The 18,788-nt window shown below is 39.7% G+C and overlaps 1 protein-coding gene across 1 annotated transcript in view; it reads left to right on the forward strand.

Annotated features, from left to right (window-relative positions):
• COPG2 (COPI coat complex subunit gamma 2) overlaps nucleotides 1-18,788 on the forward strand; it is a 118,390-nt gene that overhangs the window by 21,320 nt on the left and 78,282 nt on the right. Inside the window, exons 6-9 of the mRNA XM_084786345.1 lie at nucleotides 12,100-12,175; nucleotides 13,134-13,226; nucleotides 13,805-13,891; nucleotides 15,005-15,162. Of these exons, the coding sequence (XP_084642471.1) occupies nucleotides 12,100-12,175; nucleotides 13,134-13,226; nucleotides 13,805-13,891; nucleotides 15,005-15,162 (414 nt within the window). The remainder of the gene's footprint in view (nucleotides 1-12,099; nucleotides 12,176-13,133; nucleotides 13,227-13,804; nucleotides 13,892-15,004; nucleotides 15,163-18,788) is intronic.

Here is an 18,788-nt window from a genome sequence, read left to right on the forward strand (position 1 = left end):
ACAGATAGGATCTGGAACTGAGTTAATCCCTTGCTAGCTAAAACATGGCCATTCCCAAATCTTTTAATAAAGCTCAAAGTCTTGTGACATTTAAAAAATGTCCAGTATAAAAGAGGTGATCTACAGATTCAGTACAGTTCCCAATCAAAAGACCAATAGCATGCTTTACAGAAAACACAATCTTAAGTTCATATAGATACACAAAGGATCTGTAAGGGCTTTGGTGGTTTAAATAAGAGTGGCCCCTATAGACTCCTGTATTTGAAGGCTTAGTCATCAGAGAGTGAGGTGTGGCCACGTGGGAGGAAGTAAGTCACTTGGGGTGGGCTTTGATGTTTCAAAAGCGCATGCTAAGCCCAGAGTCTCTTCTCAGCCTATTGATCAGGGTGTAGCCTCGGCTGCCTCTCCTGTGGCTGCCTATGTGCCTGCCGTAATGATAATGGACTAAAACCTCTGAAACTATAGGCAAGCCCCCAATGAGATGCATTCTTTGTTAAGAGTTGTCTTGGTCTTTTTAGTCCTAAGTATTCAGTACTGAGGTTTCTTGAAACCTTGGTCACAATATAAACTAATTGATGCTTTTATAAGGATTTTTCTTTTTTATTATTTTTCTTTTTTTATGTATATATTTATAACTGAAATTTTAAAATTCAGATGACAATGGTTTCAACAATATACTAGACAGCTTTCTGTAAATTAAGTTCTTAGTTTTCCAAGTTATCTTTCGTTTGTCATTAATCCTCAAAAAGGTAAAAACTACCCTTATTCTTAAAACAACAAAATGGTGCAGTAAAGTGAATAAGTAAATGATTTTAAAAGTCTTAAAGTATTAGATAAACTTGATCACACACACACACACACACGTTTTGGTCATGGTGTCACACCAATAGAGTAGTGATTAAGACAAACGCTAAAGCATACGGAACCAAAAGATCAATGCTGGAGGTGTCTGCAGTACTTGATTTCAGAATGCGTTACAGAGTCACAGCAGTGAAGAGCAGCGTGATACCAGCACAAATACAGATGCACAGAAGACCCAGAAATAAACCTGCACACATGTATCTAAGCGGTTCTTGAAAAAGGTGCTGAAGACTCGCTTTGGGAAAAAAGACATCCTCTTTGCTAACTGTTGCTGGGACAATTAGACTTATTTTGCATAAAGACTAACTAAAGCTAGATCAAAGGCTTTAGTATGAGACCCTAAACTTTGAAGCTACTAGGAGAGAACATTGCTATGGACAGTGATTTTGCAAATCATATGGGTACTCTGGAGCCCAGAAAACAAGCAAGAATTGAGAGGCGGGAGTGAGGCGGGAGTAAGGCGAATTCAGTAAGCTCCTTCACAGCAAGGAAACAATAGCATGAAGAGACGCTCTACAGAGTGGGAGAAAAGCGTTGCAGATAACTATCTGACAGTGAAGTAATGTCATAATGTCATAAAAATGAGATCCAACCAAAGAAGGGCAAATGGTAGGAAAAGTCCATCTCCCCCTCCCCCTTCCTCCCTCTCTGTTTCTGTCTCTGTCTCTCCATCTCTGTCTCTGTGTCTCTGTCTCTCTCTCTCTCTCTCAACATTTTGCAAAAGAAGTGCAAGTGACCAATAAATATGTGAAGATCAAACATTTAAACCAGAATAAAGATGGTAAGGATGCTGAGGAAGGAGCTCTTACATACTGCTGGTGGAATGTAGTTAGTACAGCCGCTGGGAGAGAACAGAAGGGTGGCTCCTCAGAAAGCTGAGAATGACTTATGTATGATCCCGATAAACCAGGGCTTCTTAATATTTTTTCTACTTACAACTACTTTTTGCCTATGCAATTAAACTTTATGACTCTGGACATAATAAAACAGGAGTAATAATAAAATTTTTATTGATACTGTGAAGAAATATATTGTAAAGCAATTTTGATATACATATTATTTTACCATTTTCTTAAAATGAACAAATGTTTATACTACCAACATTCTTTTATGTAAGGAATTAAATTTCAGCTGAATATTTGATGCCATAGACTGTACAGCATCTTCAATGGTTTCTAGAGTTGATTAGTATTTTTATTTTATAATTGTCAGCTCTGAGAATGCTACTTTGCACAAATGTGTAGTACAAAAGACAGAAGTGTGTTTGGAGCATTTTTGGAATTCTAATTGCAATCTGAAATTCAAGTAACAATATTTTATGAAATTTAAGTAAGCATCTTAAGCAGTTTTAAAATCAAACATTTTAATTAAATACAAGCCAAAGATACAGTAATTTAATACTGACATGCTACACAATTATGGTAGGAAAACATAAAAAATTTTTGCTTTTCCATAAATTATGTTTGTATAAAGAGAAATTTTGTTTGTCCTGGAAAAGCACTGCAGTTCATAACTCACATCACTCTGACATCTGAGCCCGTGTGCTGGAGGGTGCAGGGTGACAGACGCTGTTGTTAGGACGGTCTGGCCACCCAAGGCTGCGTGCGTATTTTGTGCTCAGAAACAAGGCTTCAGTGAGTTACATCATGCAACATGGATGAGCACTGATTTCCACACATGTATTTGACACGTATGTACCTTACCTCATGCATAATTCTTCCCAGATGTGCACACGTATACTACATACATGCAAACACACAGTTCTTTAAAATGATAGAAAGGCACTTTCAGACATACAGAAGCTGAAGTAGTTCACTTACAGTATATTAACATGTAAATACAAAGGGTTTTTTCCAGTCAGGATAAAGTGATAATGAAAATGTGGATCTACATAAAGGACTAGGCCTGCCAATAGGCAGTAACTAAGAACACTAAAATATAAAACAAGCCAAGGGCTTGATAGAGATCTGTCTGCTTTGATTGAAGCTATTCTTGACTTATTGTCATAGTATAGTGTATGACATTGCCACCTATTTTATGGAAAAACAATGTGAAAAATAGATATGACTGTGAGATGTAATAGTTGTTATAATCTATTCTGCCTAAGCACAGTCAGCCCAGTCGAGTTGTGGAATGCTACTGAGGGGATTAAGTCAGTATGTCATGGAACGGTCCTCAACCTGGGGATTGTGACCCCTTTGGGGGTGACATCAAATATACTGCATATAAATATTCACATTGATTCATAACAGTAGCAAAATCACAGTTATGAAGCGCAGCAGATGAAGAACTGTATTAAAGGGCTGCAGCACTGGGGAAGTTGAGAACCACTGCTCTAGGAAGCAGTCTCTGGTGGCATGTGTGTGGTGCTGTTTTAGTTCTAGTGCAATGATACAAGGAAAAGAAGGCTTTAGGGAATATTAATTAGCTCAGCTAGCAGATTAATGCTGTTTTAAAAGAAGCTTCATGGTGTTGCGTCTTTCTTTTCAGGCCTCTTGGCTGTTTGAAACCCTTAGATAATGCCATCCGTAAAGACCAGGCCCTCACCACACAGTGAATCTGTTAGCATCTGTTCATGGACTTCTATCCTCCTGAACTGTGAGCAGAGACTTTCTATTTATTACAAATTAGCTCAATCTAAAGTATTTCTTTATATCAGCAGAAATCGACCGAGGCAGCATTCTCTTCTCACTCTCAGCGTAGATAGGAGATGCTTGTTAGTTGAGGGATAAAAAAGACAGAAATACTTAACTAATTGGCTTTTAGTTCCTGTTGGGTGATAACTGTGCTCAACACAGAAATACCCTCAACTTCTCCTTTATATACCCCTGAGCGAGACTTGGACAGCCAGGGACACCCCACACGCCCACATCCATGAAAGCCTGGGCCTGGAAGTAGACTGTATAGTGTACCAAGAGTAAGGATGCCTGCTGGGCCACTTTGAAGTCAGTCCCATAGAGGTTAATGAATTGATCTTGATTCTGTGTAGTGGCAGTAAGTAGCACTGTATTTCAGATTTGTGTTATTCACTTGAGTACATTTTGGTACTTTCATGCCTATGACAGTGGTGATTTGGGAATAGTCCAATCAGTGTGCATCCAACAAAGGCTCACATCCTGTGGAATATAGGTTTGAGTCACATCCTGGGGAAATAACAAGATTGGATGAAGTATACACTAAGGATTAGCAGAGCATAGAATAAATAGCATAGGAAAGAGATGATGGGCATCAGTTATGGCCTCAGAATGAGATATAGAAGCAAGGATTACATATGTGTTCTGTTCACTTTCCTGTGTTCAGAAAATAGTAGGTGGTTGCCATCTTGAGGCATCAGTAGTAGATTAGACTTAATAGAGATATACAGTTAGAAGGATGTATATGCATCCTGTATTAGATGCCTCTTCTGAGCTTGAGGAAACTATACTTAGTATAGTTTCAGGCTTCTTTGATTTTAGCTGCACTATAGTGAGCAATTTTGTGCAGGACTCAGCTCACTTAATTTATACTGCCTTATTTCTGTCTTAAATTATGTATTTTGCTTCCCATCAAGTGTGGTTACATATTCACAGCTCATTCCAGTATAGCCCAGGAATGTGGAAGAGTTGCTTAAGGCTAAAGTTCAGCCAGCAGCTGAGAGCAGTGGCTCTGGGATGTACTTCAAAGGCTCCTTACAAGGTAGCTGTGCTGGTCAGTCCATAATATCTGTGATACCATCCCTGGTGAATAGAGTGGAGTCAAGACCTACTTTGGTTCCCTGTTTCAGAGGCTTCAGGCGATGGTCACTTGGCTTTCTTGCTTCTAGTCTCCTACTTGGTGAAGCAGATCATCATTCAGGGGATCAGGTAGTGCAGGGGGACCATTTAAAGCAAACGGGAGACTGAAAGCAGAGAAAAAAGTCTGGATGAAATATGCCCTTCAGAGCATACCCCCAGGGAACCACGTCTTCTATCCAGGCTTTCCCTCCTAAGGTTTCCAGCACCTCTCAGTGATGCCATCACACTGCCCCAGGGGGTCACAAGAGCCCATTAGCTGGCCACCAAGTCTTTAGCACATTAGCCTTTGGGGATAACACTCTATACCTGAACCATACAATTGCTCATTAAATCACCAGCTGCAAACTTGAGGGAATGTCTTTATACTGATTTTGCCCACTATCATGCTGTCTCTCCTGTGCATCACAGTTCCTTCAACACATTCCCACATAAGCCTTCTGAAGCAAACCTTTTCTACACACAGGGAGGCCAAGACAGTTACAGAGCATGACTTAGGAACCAGTGGCCAAAGCTAAAACCACTGTGTAATCTCTTAAAATAAAATTAATTTTACTTTAATATAGCCACTCCAACTTATTACGGTTTTTTGTGTTTTGTTTTTTCAAGACAGGGTTTCTCTGTGTAGCCCTGGTTGTCCTAGATTTGCTTTGTAGACCAGGCTGGCCTCGAACTCACAGTGATCCGCCTGCCTCCTGCCTCCAGGTGCTGGGATTAAAGGCGTGCGCCACCACGCCTGGCTGCCACTCCACCTTACAAGGTAATATGTATGACTGCTCTCATGATATGAAAGACTTGAGTAGTGCCGAAGAGGGATATAGACTACAGAATTCTAAAACATTTACTAAGTGATTCTTTTCAGAAAACAAAACAAAATACACCAAGCCTGTTTCCTAATGCTGCTGTAGCAAGTTATTACAACCCTATTAACTTAAGCAGCAATTGGTGGTTTAAACACAGCACAGATTACTCTTTTACAGATCAGGCTGGGACGATGACTCAGTGGGCGAAGAGTTTGCTATGCAAGCATGAGGACCTGAGTTGAACCCCCAGAACCCATGTGGTAGATTAGCACCTGTACCCGCAGGGCCTCCCTCTAGTGAGAGGGCAGCAGAGGCAACAGTCTCCGGAAGCTCATGGGCCAGCTAGTCTGGCATATGGAGCAGTGAAACAGCAAAGTGAAAGGTAGGGACTAGCATCTCAGGTTTTCCTCCGACTTTCACATGCGTGCTGTGGCATGCGTGTGGCCAGTTACACACATGCATATGTGCACGCACATCATATATGCATACATACAAACACATCGAATACTAACACACACAAAACAACTCTGAAAAGCAATTTCACTGGGCTGGAGTCAGAGGTATGGCCAGAGCTAGCTCTCTGTGGCCACTCCAGGAAGGTTGCTTTCCTCCTTGAGCTTCTGGAGGCTGCCTGCCTTGTCTCGCCCCGTGCTTCGTAATCACGCCGTTTGCGTCCTCCATCATCAGCCTCCTCTTTCACTCTGATAAGTATACTTGTGATTCTCTTTAGGGCCCACTCCACTGTTCTGGCCGAATCCCCCCATCTTAAAGTCTTTAATATAATCCCATCTACATGTTCTAGAGAATAGTACCCGGATGTCTTTGGAATCTTGCATTTAGCTGATCAAACTTCCCTCTAGTCCTCCCAAGTTCACATCTGCCCTACATGTAAAATGCATTCTCCCTCTTATACTGTCCTCCAAAGACTAAAACCCATGATGTCTAGCTCAGAAATCCTAGAATCATCAAATTGTCAACATGCAGTATGGACAAGTTTCTGACTGTAGTTCCTCCTGGTGAAGAATAATGTTTTTCCTGGGTTCATAGGTCCACAGATCTCACCGTGTGTGCTCCCCAGACACAGTGGGGGAGTGGGCAGAGACGCAGTTAACAGTCGTTCTCAGTCTTAAAGGGGGAGAGATAGAAAAAAGAACGCATTAATAGTGCTAAACAATTTTGAAGCCTAACCATGCAAACGCCATTTAGGCTTAAGGCTTGCAAATAATATCCCCCCATGTGTGTGTCTTGCTTGGATGTTTTTGTATTATTATAGTAGAACTGGGTAGCTGTGAGGAGGTCTTACCAGCCTGTGAAACCTAAAATATTTCTCAGATTGTCCTTGTAGAATATACACTTTTGACAGCACAAGTGTTTGTCTTTTGCTCATTAACATATCCAAGTCTCGGGGCTGGAGCGATGGCTCAGTGGTTAAGAGCACTGGCTGCTCTTCCAGAGGTCCTGAGTTCAATTCCCAGCACCCATATGGCAGCTCACATCTGTCTGTAACTCTAGTTCCAGAGGATCCCACACCCTCACACAGACATATGTGCAGTCAAAACACCAAGGCAAATAAAATAAATAAATAAATAGGAAGAAAGATACTGTGGTGAGGTTTAAAAAAAATATCCAAGTCTCTAGCATAGTACTTGCTATATATACACACATATATATGATATATCATTGTATATAATAAATAAAATATAAATATATAATATTTACACATTATATATGATAGATATTTATATATAATAAACACTGTAATGTAGAACAGAAAGTAAAGATTAAGGTAATTTAATGGAAGTGAGGGGGTACAGACCTTTGACTGAGGCAAACCCAGTTTATAGTTAAAACACCAATGATAAAATAGGAGAAAAATTTTTGGCTTATGAAGAAGAAATTAACAATTTAAAATAGCATAGTGCATTCAAACAAAAAAATGTAACAGAATGACCAGTGCTAAAATGCGTCTTGGATAGATTATGTCTATCTGTATCTGTATTTTTATCTCTATCTATCTCTCTGTCTCTATGTCTGTCTGTTGAGAAAAGACAAAGAGTGCTAGTCCCTTAAACACAGGTGTAGTGGGGCATGCCTGCAGCCCTAGCACTAGGTAAACTGAGGGAGGAGTGTAAATCCTAAGTCAGCCTGAATAATATAGCAAGTTCCAAGCCAGTCTGTGCTACATAGTAAATGCAGGGGAGTGGGGGAGACTGGGGGGGGGGGAGAGGGGGCCCTCACAATGACAGAGGCAGATACAGACTCTAGAGACTGACCACTTGTTTAAGTCTCATTTTAACCATTCATGACATGGTTTTCTAGTTTTTTGGTTTTCGCTTTTTAAAAAAATGTGCATTGGTGTTCTACCTGCATGTATGTCTGTGTGACGGTGTCATGTCCTCTGGAACTGGAGTTACAGACAGTTGTGAGCTGCCAATGGGTGCTGGGAATTGGACCCAGGTCTTTTGGAAGAACAGCCAGTGTTCTTAACCACTGAGCCATCTCTCTAGTCACCCCATTCATGACAGTTTTAGGTGTCAGAAGAGAATGGGGGCAGTGTCAGCAAAGTTATAAGAAAAAGAATGAAATCGAAGAATAGGTAAGCAAGTTGTTTTTCAAATGCAGAGACAGTAATCAGACTTTCAGATTTGAGAGAGCTTAGGGATCATTAACATCAGTGAGCTTTTCTTAAAATTAAAAATTCACATTACAGTAACCTTAAAGTTAAGAGTGAATTCTATAATAGGTTTTAGAAAATGAATTAGCAGTGACCATGGAGTTTATAAAAATAATGTTAAACCACTCTAGGAATTATTGTTAAAATTGAGACTAAATACCTTATATTTAGTTATAAATATTCTTATGGTAATACAAATATATGATACAGAATTGAGAGATGGGCAAGCAGACAAAAGAGATGTTATATGCACCTTAATTTTCTTAAGTTTCATAAGTTAGTTTTTATTTAAAATATGGCAATCACACAAAGAGCTACAGTTGAAATATAAATCTTCCACATTTCAGAAAGACAGCACAACACTTAGCAACTCTGTCAGTGAGGTAGCAAGTAGCTAGACAGCCTAGTAAAATTACAGTGAACCTTGACTGAAGTCAAGTTTAAGACCCAGTTCTTCAGTTCTTCCCTTGTAAAGTGAGTGCTCAGAAAGCACATAGGATCACAGATGCTGTGTTCAGTGGTGTAGAGCATTCCCATCATTGCAAATAGTCTGTTGGCTAGCATTGCCTTAGAAGGAACAAAGAAAGTATTAAAAGTAAAGTTGCTACACAGAATGATAGGATACAATTAACCGTAAATATAGTCTGTTAAAAGAGATACAGATTAGAGGTAACAGACAGACAGCCGGGACCTACACCCTCTCTCTAAGGTTAATACTTGGGAAGTGTAGGCAAGAGGATTGCGGGTTCAAGGGCAACCTGGGCTGTTTCAGATGTCTCAAAACACCCCAACAGCAGGAGAAGGAACAAACAAACAAACAAAAAACCAAAACCCCAGCAAACTATGTTAGATATTTGTGATCTAGGAAAAAATACAAAGTACAATCTGAATGTAGAAGCATAGGCAAAAGGACACGCACCAGACACCTGTGACAGCACCTCAGGCCGTGCTGTTAATATTAGGAAGCTAGTTGCTGTGCAGAAAGGGGCAGAATGAGATAGAGGAAGTACTTTTTGATCGTGAAAAATGAGGGCAGAATGGTAGCGAAGTAATCAGTTAATAGATGATCAAAGAACATAAGCCAAAAGCAAAATAAATGCAAATAGAAGCAAATATTATCAGTTTCATTATATAAAGAAAATAAAAGCACATACAGGTTTTTGAATAGTAAGTTGATACTTAAAAGTGCACCTTTATAATAGAAAAATCACCTTTACATGTGTTTATGGAAAATTTTTAAAGTGTTCTGTATGCATTTACGGCCTGAAAACCTTTAGTTTCAGAAAATAGAAATATAATGAAAACTACATTTTCTCATTACAGCATAATCAGACTGTAAATGTATTTAGAAAACAAGAGAACAATGAATAATTAAAGCTGTGCTCAAAATATTTCATAATCATTAGCCTATAAGTTATATAGTAAATGTCTGGTTGATGGTTTTCTATAGTTGACAATAGAATCTAGTTTATGGATGCTCCTGAAAATCCAGTGAACCAAGCATACATCCTACAGAATCAGAGAGAGGACATCCAGAAAAGAGTATTCACACCCCAGAACTTCTCCAGCAGCTAGAGGTGCTTGATCATCTGAGAAGCACTGAGGTACACTCAGCATCTCAGGACTGGACTGCTCCACGGCAGTCATGCTAGCACAGCAGCAGACCTTCCTGACCCGTGAGTTGCCTACTAGTAAAGTCAAGTGTGCTTGGTCCTGTCTGTGCTCCAGCGGTTGTTTTCTAGTCAGAAATGGATAGGGGTCCATTAGAATAGCGTTCAGTGCTCTATCTGTAGTAGCCACTGTAGGGAGAAAATGAGGAAGTCCATGAGCTAGATGTTCTACTTAGAAAATCAGAGAGAGAGAGAGAGAGAGAGAGAGAGAGAGAGAGAGAGAGAGAGAGAGAAGTATAAATAAGCAGAAGGGAGAAATTAATAATGATAAAGCAGAAACTATGAGAATATAATGCAGAGAACAACACAAGCCAAAGAGCCATTTTTTAGAAAGCAAAAAATAAGCTTAATTCAGAAAAAGAAATATTACACAAAACTAGAAGAAAAGAAAAATATTGAGAAATGTTTGAGAAGTAAAAAATTTATTATGGGACTATTTTATAAACTTTAAAGCAAATAAGTTTGGAACATGCTTGGAAGTGATTTTTTAAATCAAAATGTAACTTAACAAAATTGTCTCTACAAGAGACAGAAAACTTTAACAGACCTTAACTGTAGAAATTAATTCTACTTAAAAGGGTTTTTGTTTGTTTCTTTGAAACAGGGTCTCACTGTGTAGTCCTGGCTGGCTGGTCTGGAACTCATTGAGCCCAGATCTGCTTGCCTTGGCCTTCCAAGTACTAGGATTAAAGGCATTTGCCACCACCCCCAGTTTTACTTAAACCTTTATAAAAATCATATTGTAGCCACATAGGTAGTATACATCTCTAGTCCTAGCATTTGGGAGGCTGAGAAAGGAAGATTGTGAATTTAAAATTAGCCTGGACTATATAATGAGTTGTAATATCTCATATCTGTAGAACAATGTTTCATATTTCTAAAGGAAGCATCTTAAAACTTTAAATATAATTCATTACAATAAGGAAGTTTCATGTCAATTTTTAAATTGTTTATGTGTGTATGCATGTGTGTGGGCGTACACATGTGGTAGCACACTTACGGAGGTCAGTCAGAGGCCAGCTCTCTGAAGTGAGTGGTCTCCTTCCACCATGTGGATCCCAGGAATTGAACGTAGTGGAATTCCCTTCATGGACTGTCTTGGGAAAACCCAATGATTGTATGTCCAAAAGGTGCTTGTCAAAATTCAGTGCATTCACAGCTAAGGTGTGTCATAAACTTAAGGCTGGGCATGTAGCTCAGTGGTAAAGTGAGTTCAGGGTCCTGAGCCTGAGCCCCTAAAACACATCATTGCAGTTAGTCGAATGGGAAGCATTAAACAGGGTTAAATGCCTACTATTACCATTCATTTAGAGTGTTAACTAATGCACTTTACTTGGTAAAAAGAAATAGAATATTATTTTGAAAAGAACATAGTAAGGTTCTAGAGTCATTCTTGTTACTAAGTAAAACAGGAAAGGTCATAATCTAAGAGTGAGCATTTTAATAAATCTTGGTGTTGTGTTTAGTACAAAAAAACTTCCTTATTCGAAAATTCCAGTTAAGTGGCATTGAAAGTTTGGGAGATGAGGAGAGACAGGTATTACATTTATTATTAAATTGTTTTTTTTTAATTAATCACTTTTATACTTTAAGTAGAGTAACTAGTGAACTCTCAGTTTTTCATGCTTTTTACTCGAGCTGCCATAACAGAATGAGTCAGTTGTGGCCAGTTTAGATTATATGAGAAGAGTTGAGGAGAGCAGAGGGGGCAGGGAGCTGGACTGCGTTTGGGGTAATGTAGATGCATAGAGGACGTGGGAAGGGAGGATGAAAGCATGGGTGGGGCTGTGTGGCTCAGCTCACGTGCATCTGCCTGTTTCTAAAGCTTGGCAGAAGGAAGTCATGACGTTTGTCAGCTTATGAACCTGTGCCTGAGAGATAAGACGGGATGAATGAGCTTATCATTTGTTAATTTCATATAAAATGTTTTTCTAGTCTGATTGCTTTTCAGGATTTGAACTTCAGCCTAGGGCTTTCTGTAACATTGGCATCATCATCATCATCATCATCTTCTTCTTCACCATCATAATTGTTGATTATCTGTATTTAAAACTGTATTGTTTCATTTACTTATGTGGTTTACTTTTTCTTTTTCACCCTATTGAAATGTATCTTCTGTGAAGCAAAGAACTTGGTATGTTTAGCACCGTATTCTTTAGTGTGAAGAAGTAGTCTGCTTCTGCCTAGGGCTTAACACTTAACAGAATTGAACACAGGTATTTCTTGAACTAGAAGTGGTAGTGAGGTCATTATGAGGACAATGGGGAAATGGTTAGAGAACATTTTGACTAAAGTGATACTAACCAATTTGCTTTTTAAAGTCTGACTAAGGACATGACTGGGAAGGAGGATGTGTACCGAGGCCCAGCCATCAGGGCTCTCTGCAGAATCACAGATGTAAGTTCTCTTTCTTTGAGTGAGTTGGTCACTGTGGATTTGTGCTTGGGTGTATTTGTGTGTGTTTGATCTTTTCAAGGGTTATAATTTCTTTTTGAGACAGGATCTTTAACGTGCTGCATAGCGCAAACTGGCCTTGAATTCATGATCCTTCTGCCTCAGCCTCCTGAGTGCCAGAATTAAAGGCATGTATCATCAAACCTGGCTTATGTTTTACAGTTTGATCCAGGTCAGATTGGAAATTTTATAAAACTTAATTTACTTTTGCTACCTTATTATTTTGCTGTGGTTTTCTTTTTAATACTAAAGTTTTAGTGTAAAACTTGGTAAATTCTTTTTAACCTGAATATTGGTCTCAATATCTTCACTCATTTTTATCTGACACCACCCTTCCAGGACAGAAAGCTTTTTCCATGCTAAAGTTTAAAAGAACCTTACTTCCAGAAGATTCCATGCTGTGGGCTTGCTATAGTAGGATATTATGCATTTAATTTCCTATGTATCTTAAAATAATCAGAAAATACATTTGATGTGTAGGACTGTTCAAGATGTGTAACATGGGCTTTTAATATAGAAACATCTAAACATCTTCAAGATTTCAAAAGGAAGCTCTACCCTCATACAGGAATTCTTTTTCTTTTTGAGAGACAGAATTTAACTAATTTATTCAGGCTAGCCTTGAACTAATAGTTCCCCTCACCCACACCTACCTACACCTTGCCCCCCCCCGCCCCCCGTGTGTGTGTGTGTGTGTGTGTGTGTGTGTGTGTGTGTGTGTGTGTGTGTGTGTTTTGTTCTAGATTGTTTGAGTTATGCTTTCTAGGATATTATTACTATATATAATCTTTATTGTAAAATGAAGATACAGAACACATATATGGTCAGTTTTTGTACATTATTTCTGGGTAGTAATTTTGCATAAGTGGCTTTAACAACCTTTTCTTTTTAATGTTATTAGGGAACAATGTTACAAGCTATTGAAAGGTACATGAAGCAGGCCATTGTGGATAAGGTCCCCAGTGTATCCAGCTCAGCACTGGTATCCTCCTTAGTAAGTGATCAGCAGCTTTTTGTTTTCTATGCATGGTCTAGTGTATAGTTAGAAAATAATTTCTCACTGTTTCTCTCACAAGAGAAATAATTTAAAAATATGTGTACATCTTGTTACTTTATATTACTGTGTTTTATTTGGAAGAACCTCAGCAGTTACAATGGGCAGTAAAGGCTAGAACTTTTCACGTTTAGAAGCTTGGGGACCTGGAAGTTGCACAGCTAATGGCGGTAGAAAGCGGGATGGGAGTAAAGGACAGGGAAGACGCAGGGGCTGGTTTTTAAGTCTCTTCTCTGTGTCCCATACGCTTACCTCTGGCCTCTTTGTGCTCAGCTTCCCTTTCTTTTGCTCACCTCTTCCACCTCACAAATATGAAGATGTCTATTACTTTGCAAAGAGATATTAAAGAAAAAAATTAAAGTTTATAGTTGCCTTAATAATAGAGACAATGTAGACTTAGAAGGTAACAATATTTTTGGTGTTTGGGAACATCTTTTAATAATTTTTGCAAGAAATTTAACTTAGCTTTCTAATGTGTAGTGATCATGAATTCTCTGCTCTCCCATTTCTTACTTCAGCACATGATGAAGATTAGCTATGATGTGGTTAAACGGTGGATAAATGAAGCCCAGGAAGCTGCATCGAGTGACAACATCATGGTGCAGGTGCTGTCTTTGAATCTTGTCATCTTATGTTTCAGGACAGAGTATTGCTCCCCAGCAATGAAGGCAACATTTTTGACATATTTACCTACTTATTAGTACATATTACCAAGGAGGTACCTGAGTAATTTTCATGACTCCATTGGCTTTCAAGGGTTGGGTAGAAGATAAATGACGCCCAGTAGGGATATTTGGGAAAGGGTCTCTCCAGTAGTAGATAGAAATGCTTATTCCAAAGGGATTCACAATGCATTTGTCTTTTATTTGAAAAATAATTTGTATAAAAGGAAACTCTGTTTCTTAGTCCTTGATAATAAATATTGTAAAATTAATAAGCCATTTTTACTATATAAAACATCAGAGATATTTTTTCAGAAAGATCTTATGATAGTTATTAGGCTATTATCAGAAGAAATATGATTAGAAGTTTAACTGTTAGTTTCATGTGAAATCTCTGTATGTGTTTAGAAAAGTATTAATGTTTACAGCTTCTTACATTAGCATATTTATTAATGGGAAAACAGTCACTTTCATTTTTAGAGATATCTATTGGTCTAATTCTGGTCACTGTACTTTCATACAGTGTCATGGTGATGACACTCCCCTTGCCTACTTTAGGAGATTTATCCTTTGCTAAGGTGGTGACAGATTTAAAGCCATTTGAACAGGCTTTGAACCAGGCACAGTGGTACAGCGGTATGTACTGGTAGTCGCAGCACTCAGGAGGCTGAGGTAGGAGGACCATTTGAACTCATGAGTGGAGACAAGCCAAGCAAACACAGCAAAACTCTGTCTATAAATAAATAGATAAGTACGTAAGTTAGACTGAGGGTGTGAGCCGTTGCTGAACCCAGTAGATCTGTCTTCAGATTGAATGCAACCCTGTTCTTAGTTGTCTACTCTAAAGTTACAACTTTTTGAGTAATTAGACTTTGTGTGTGTTTGTGTGATCCCAATGTTTAGTTTCATATAAAAAGATACTGTATTTTGTCTTTTTTGACTTTTGTATCTTTTTTTTTCTTTTTGAAAAATCTTCTGTCTAGTTCCATGCAGTTGTCTTTCCTAAAGGTCTTGCTTCTTCCTAAGCTCATGTTTTACTCTTTTTCTTGTTCTTAGTACCATGCATTGGGTGTGCTTTATCACCTTAGGAAGAATGATCGGCTTGCTGTCTCCAAGATGTTAAATAAATTTACCAAATGTGGTGTCAAATCACAGTTTGCGTATTGTATGCTGATTCGAATTGCTAGTCGCTTACTAAAGGAAAGTGAGGACGGGTGAGTATCCCAAACTGACGTGATCTTCATTTACAAGTTAATGTGCCTTAGAATTTATTTTCTTTATGAATATTTTTAGGGAAGCACTGGCTGTACAGATAAGTTTAATGTTTTTCAAATTAAAAGGAAATTGAAAGCTGAGTGTGGTGGCCCATGCCTTTAATTCCAGCACTTGGGAGGCAGAGGCAGGCAGATCTTAGAGTTCCAGGCCAGCCTGGTCTACAGAATGAGTTTTGAGCCATCCAGGGCTATACAGTGAAAACATGTCTCAAAAAGACAAAATAAAGAATAAAAGGAAATTGAAGAGTCTAAGTAACATTTTTTTTGTTTTTTTACCTTAATGTATGCATATAAATATATATGTGTGTGTGTGTGTGTGTGTGTGTGTGTGTGTGTGTGTGTGATTACTAATAATATACCTACAAACTGATACTGAACAAAAAAACCTGTAGGTCATGAGCTACACATATGATGCAATATGATGATCAGGAGGGCCACTAAGAATCATCTTATATATCTTGTATAGGACAGAATGTTGAAATACTAAGTTGAATGATTTGCCCAAAGTCACTGTGTAAGTGTGAGTTACGTGTGGACTTAGCAGCCCTACCTTGGCAGTCCTAGAGGCTGGGAGGAGGACAGGAAGAGGTTAGGGATCTTTATGGTATAGTACGCTTGGAGCAAAGAAGAAGCATCCTCATCCCAACTGGCTCGTGGCTTTACCTTTTTAATTTATAGACAGCATCCCTACAGGTTGGCCTCTTTTGCCTCAGCCTCCCAAGTGCTGGGATTTCGGGTATGTACCATTATTTGGCCAGTTATGGTTTGATTTTAAAATAGATTTCTCATTTGATTTGGAAAGCCAATGAGTTAACACCAAGATCTCTAGACTAGTACCAAAGCTCGGCCAAGAAGGGAAGGCTGATCTGCCTTTCAGGCCAGTGAGGAATACCAGAGTGCTGAATTTGATTTAAACCCCAAACAGAGCTGAGCCCTAGCTTAGCTCCTGGCTTCTCACGACAGAAAGAACTTGCTATTTTCTTGTGTTAAGTATTTTATGTCAGTTTGCACTATACTTTTATAAGCAGTGTTTAGCAGACAACCAGAAAGGATAAAGAGGCAAGAGGAGTGTGACTTTAATGAAGAAAAAGTATTAGCAGAAGCAGACTTGCTGCTGAGCCACATGCTGGAGTTAGTTAACAGCAACTTCAGTAACAGTTTCACCATAGGGCACCTTTTCTATTTATTGCACTTCTTCATGGAAGTGCTTTTTGGTAGTTGAGACTGATTTTGGTTTAGTAATCTGACAATTTCCCATTCTTTTAACTTTGAAAGCATGTTTAAACATCACAGATAGAATGCTTATGCTTTTTGATGTGATATACACGGCAAGAATTTGGTCCTGGGATTAACTGGCTTTTGTGACTTAAACAACATTTGTAGAACTTAGTTTCCTTAACTGCGAAGTAATTCATGTATCAGAACTATTGTAATGATGTAAGTTATGTAAATTGCCAGTAAAGTGGACAAATTACTGAAGAACAAAGTATTACCCTTGACTACATCTAATGTCGTTTACACACAAACCTTTGTAACCACCTAAGCCCCAAGCTAATACTTTTATATGGCAGTGATTCTTCAGACATCTGGCAGTACCAGCATCTGGCTGCAGACATGGCAGGGTGAACAGTTGCTTTTGACGTTTATCATGTTCCCCTTCTGTTGTGTGGCAGAACTTTTCCTAGTGACATGCAACACACATATCTGCCGAGCCCAGATAAGGAACTCATGACAGCCCAAAGTACAGATGCCACCAAATTCCAACTTGGGGAATGAATGAGTGTTATGGGACTATGGGTAGGAGATCACTTAGAGGAGCAGAAATGACTCAAAGAAAGCTGCATCGTCTAGGCCCACCCCAGCACAGGTGACAGCTCACTAAAGCTGCGAAACAAGACAGTACACTGCATAGCCTGCAGGCAGCTCAGCAGTTGGAGAGTGTCCTTACCAAGTGACTGGTCTAACACTCTGCCGGCTTTTGCTGCTTTCAGGCAGCTGGTTGGTCTCAGACTCTTCTTGGTTGCCTTTCTCCTCTCAGCGTCTCTTCTGCAGCTCAGATTGTCCGAGTCTCATTAATCTGACAGGGAGGGGCCTAGGGGGTCTGATGAATTTCAGGAACTTCCTAAAGCTATTTGGAGTTACTTACCTTTCTGATTAAGGATGGAATGCTTCCATACTGCAGGAGGTTGTCACCGCCACTCCACTTCTTCCTTTGGCTCTAAGATTCCTCCCAGTCCCTCTTCCACAGAGACTGAGGCTTGGAGGGGTGTCTTACTTAGGGTTTCTACTGCTGTGAAGAGACCACCCCTCCTAATAGTGCCACTCCCTATGGGCCAAGCATTCCCACATAGGAGTCAGTGGGGGCCATTCCTATTGAAACCCCCACAGTGGGTGACTATAGATCTCCACTGTGGCTAAGAAATAGGCCACTAGGCCACAGTCACTTGCTCTCAGGAGCTTCCCCAGTATTTATGAGTTGAGGCTGACGACACCTGCAATATATGGGCATAAATACACACATTTAAAAGGCACATTGATGAGTACATTGCACCCATCTAGAAAACCCATAGCACTTGCTTCCTCATTGGGACCTATGACCTCCCCAGCCACAGGTTTTTTTTATCCTGGCTTACAGCATCAGACATGAACTCCCTCTTCTGAAGTGAGCCTTAAAACCAGATGGAAGCTGGGCTGTGGTGGCACACGGCTTTAATCCCAGTACTTGGGAGGCAGAGGCAGGCGGATCGTTATGAGTTCGAGGCCTACGTGGTCTTACAAAGCGAGTCCAGGACAGTCAAGGCTACACAAAGAAAACCCTGTTTTGAAAAACCAAACCAAACCAAACCAAACCAAAACCAGATGGAAGGCTGTTGGTCTTACCCAAAATAGCTGAGCCACTGTTGCACCAGCAGGTACATCCTGCCTAGCATAAAGGTGTTTCAACCCTGTGGCCCACAGCTAATCAGGAGTGTTAGTGACCGTTCTCCCCAGGAGCTCCAGGACATGGAGCTGTAGCTTAAGCAGGGGAGGCTAGTTACATGAATCAGTTTCTCTGCCCACACAGCAGTCGTTCTGATCCCGTGTGCTCCATGTCCCGCAGCCTCAGAAGCCAGGCTCTTTCAAAGCTGGTTTAAAAGCCTTTCCAAGTTCCTGACGTTCAAGTGCTGAGTATTTCCTGGTAACCTAGTTTGCTGTACATACGTTGTAAGGGCCCCCATCTTTATGTTGGGTCACAGATACCCCCTTTCCTATTAAAGGTCAGATCCATGAGCTGTCTTCTATTGCTTTTGCCATGTTCCCTTCCTCACTTTCTGAATCTTTCTGTGGATTCCAAGTTCTTGGATCCCACAAAGGGCTTTTGAGCATGGATCTACTCTCCTTCTCTTCTGTTCTCCGAACCTTAAACAGCAAGCTAACACCTTCATCTCTTCTAGTTTACTTAATTTACTTGCTCAATCAGAGGCTAACATGGAGGATGCTAACTTCATCTCCCTTTCTTGTTGCAATTGCTCCTTTACACAGACAAGTTGCTGCCTCACAGAGACAACGTCCTGCTTAGCTTCTGT

Source organism: Acomys minous (assembly GCF_964271855.1).
Source record: "Acomys minous genome assembly, chromosome: 6".
Taxonomy (NCBI): Eukaryota; Metazoa; Chordata; class Mammalia; order Rodentia; family Muridae; genus Acomys; species Acomys minous.